The sequence below is a fragment of the Trichinella spiralis genome, assembly GCF_000181795.1.
Source record: "Trichinella spiralis strain ISS 195 chromosome Unknown Scfld4, whole genome shotgun sequence".
Lineage (NCBI taxonomy): Eukaryota > Metazoa > Nematoda > Enoplea > Trichinellida > Trichinellidae > Trichinella > Trichinella spiralis.
This window is the reverse complement of record NW_003526943.1, coordinates 7,315,901-7,318,451: the sequence shown is the minus strand read 5'-3', so window position 1 is coordinate 7,318,451 and position 2,551 is coordinate 7,315,901. Positions and strand designations below refer to the sequence as shown.

General features: G+C 38.4%; 1 protein-coding gene across 1 annotated transcript; it reads right to left on the bottom strand.

Moving 5' to 3' along the window:
- Positions 1-528: 528 nt before the first annotated feature.
- Positions 529-1,573, bottom strand: Tsp_01795 (hypothetical protein). The gene is made up of 3 exons (XM_003377554.1): positions 1,136-1,573; positions 698-1,010; positions 529-632 (listed from the first exon to the last, which is right to left on the bottom strand). The coding sequence occupies exons 1-3, from the start codon at positions 1,571-1,573 to the stop codon at positions 529-531; spliced, it is 855 nt and encodes a 284-aa protein (XP_003377602.1).
- Positions 1,574-2,551: the final 978 nt, after the last annotated feature.

The following is a 2,551-nucleotide window of genomic DNA, read 5'->3' as shown; positions in this document are numbered from 1 at the left end:
GATAATGCATCTCTGAATGTATCAAAGTGGTCTAATAATGGATTATTCCAAACAAATGAAACTTTAAGCAATAAGGTCATTCAGTGTGATTTTTATTATAAGAGGTTATATTGAAGACTGATACATGGTAAATGGAACAGTTTTCGATACTCACACAGATGGTGCTCCAGGAGCTCCGAAAAGAATGGAAAAAGCAAAAATTGGTTTAATTCAGTTTCATATATTTCCGCAGAAGCAAGACATACAAAAAAGTTAATAGTGATTTTTATTTCTCACTAGCCAACAGCACTAACAACAACAATAATAAACAACACTGAACAGCATTAACAAAGTGGAAACAACGAAAAAGCAAGAAACTAAATAATACAATACAATACAATACAACACAGCAATAAAATACAAACCACCACTTGGAAGGCGGCATTAAATCGGCTCCGGCGTTATGTACATTAATGCTTCAAGGAACTGCTCGGGGTACGACTACCGTTGGTGTATTCACCCGTATATTGGGCAACTCGTTGTTGCTTTTCAGCATAAACCTTGTTTACCCGTCTTAAGTTGCAAACGGTAGCGTTTCCTGATAGCACTTGTCGAATCTGGGTGTCCATCACACCCTATTCTGCTATCAGGATCTGGAGCAGTTCATACAACCCGTTATGACTTTTAGCCGCTTTTCTGTTGAGCCGATTGTCCTAACCTTCCAAGTCGTTATTGGTTCTGATATTTACATTATGTACATTCCAAAGTGGCAGTCTTTCATCGGTCATCCACTCCTGCCGAAAATATTGAAATAAAGCGGCTAATGTAGCCGTAGTGCCTGCTTCAAGCAGGCTAACACCCGTATCAACTTGCGGTACAGGGAGGAAAGCGGTGGACAGGAGCATTCTTATCTTTCTTGTTCCTTCTTCCGTTCGATATGGTGTTTTCAGTCCCATCTCACCGACTTTCCTATGTACCGCCTGGCAGAAGTGGAAGCAGCAGCCCTGTACCCGCGTATTCGGGAAGGAGCCCTGAATCGTGGGTATCAGGGCTATTTCAAAATCACAAATTATTGTAGGATTGAGATTGACCCCGAAGGCTGCCGCTTTGTTTATTAAAGCTTGGAAAATAAACCCGTATTTTTTAGTATCTTTACCCGTACATCACAGTAGACTGCTGGCACCAGCTTACCCGCCACAAAGGCATGGATGGTAAACAGTTGTTGATACCATTGTGGTACAACCTTGAAAGTACTATCCATGCTCCAGGTTCGCATGGCTGCCAGCAGTCTAATGTTGTAACCCGTAGCAAATACCAGTATATGCCTCGATGCACACTGCCACAATAAAAAATCTTCTCCGGCCTTCGTTGTCCTGAACGGGACAAGGATTTGCAGGTCCCGACGATGATTGGGCAGTTTTGGATATCGCTTTGCCCGGTGGCTGTACATCGTGGACTTTACCCGTTTAAAGAGCGGAAAATAGCCAGATGTGAATGGCTCGGCGGACTCGGCGGAAGCTTCCTCATCATAAATGGCTGGGATGGGTTTTGTTTCTTCTGCGCTTCGCTTTTTCAAAAGCGTCTTCTTTTCCATTTTGTATGCCAAGTGCTCATCCGCCGGGCAGCTTTCGATGTGATCATTCTGTTTGCTTCAAGGTTTGTCCATATAACACCACCGCAGCCTTTTTTATCTTGTACCAAAATAAACTAACCCTTAATAAATAACTAAGGAAACACACCACATTTAGCACATAGTTTCGAGCATTCCAATATTTCTGTTTGCCGGCACGTTTTAATTTATATGCCCTGCTAATTGTAATAATAATGCTAATTTATATGCTTTTCTAATTGTCAAAAAATGTTCTGAAGAGTAGCTTAATGCGATTGTAATACAATGAGGAAGTCAACAAGTGATTAATTGTCTACATCTGCAGTTTGAGTTAAAATTAGGACTGGCAATTGCTAATTTTTGTTAGCATTGAAATACTTTTCTGATTTTGTTGGCTTGTTCTCTGAAAAGTTTTCTGGTTTGCAAACAAATTTTATTTTCAATCTTTCCAATGTTTGTTTCTTTTGCTCCTGTTCACCAGAGTTATTGTTTTCTTTCGTATATTTCATTTAAATAAAAAATTAAAAATTTGCAATATTATTTACAAATCAAAAAACAAATTTATTTTTTTGGTGTAAATTGTAAACTTGCTATTTTTACATCTGAACAAAACCGACTAGTGCATTGGTGAACACTTAAATTGCCATCTGTTTTCATTTCCATTTGCAGCCTTTCAATGTATATTTCAATGATTACGAAATATTTAAACATTCCGCATCAAAAGCAGCGTCTATGATATAGCTGATCTGTTTGATGTTGTATTTCAAATTACATTTAAACTTGGTTAAGTGAGCATGGAATTTAAAAAGAATTTCCATGCACTTATCCATTATTTTACCGTTTAATTAACTACAGGGATTTTTTTTCGACCAAAATCTTATGCACTTAACCAAGCTCGACTGTATTTTATGAAATGTATGAACGTCAAACAGGATTTTTCATACAAACAGCAAACCTCATCGA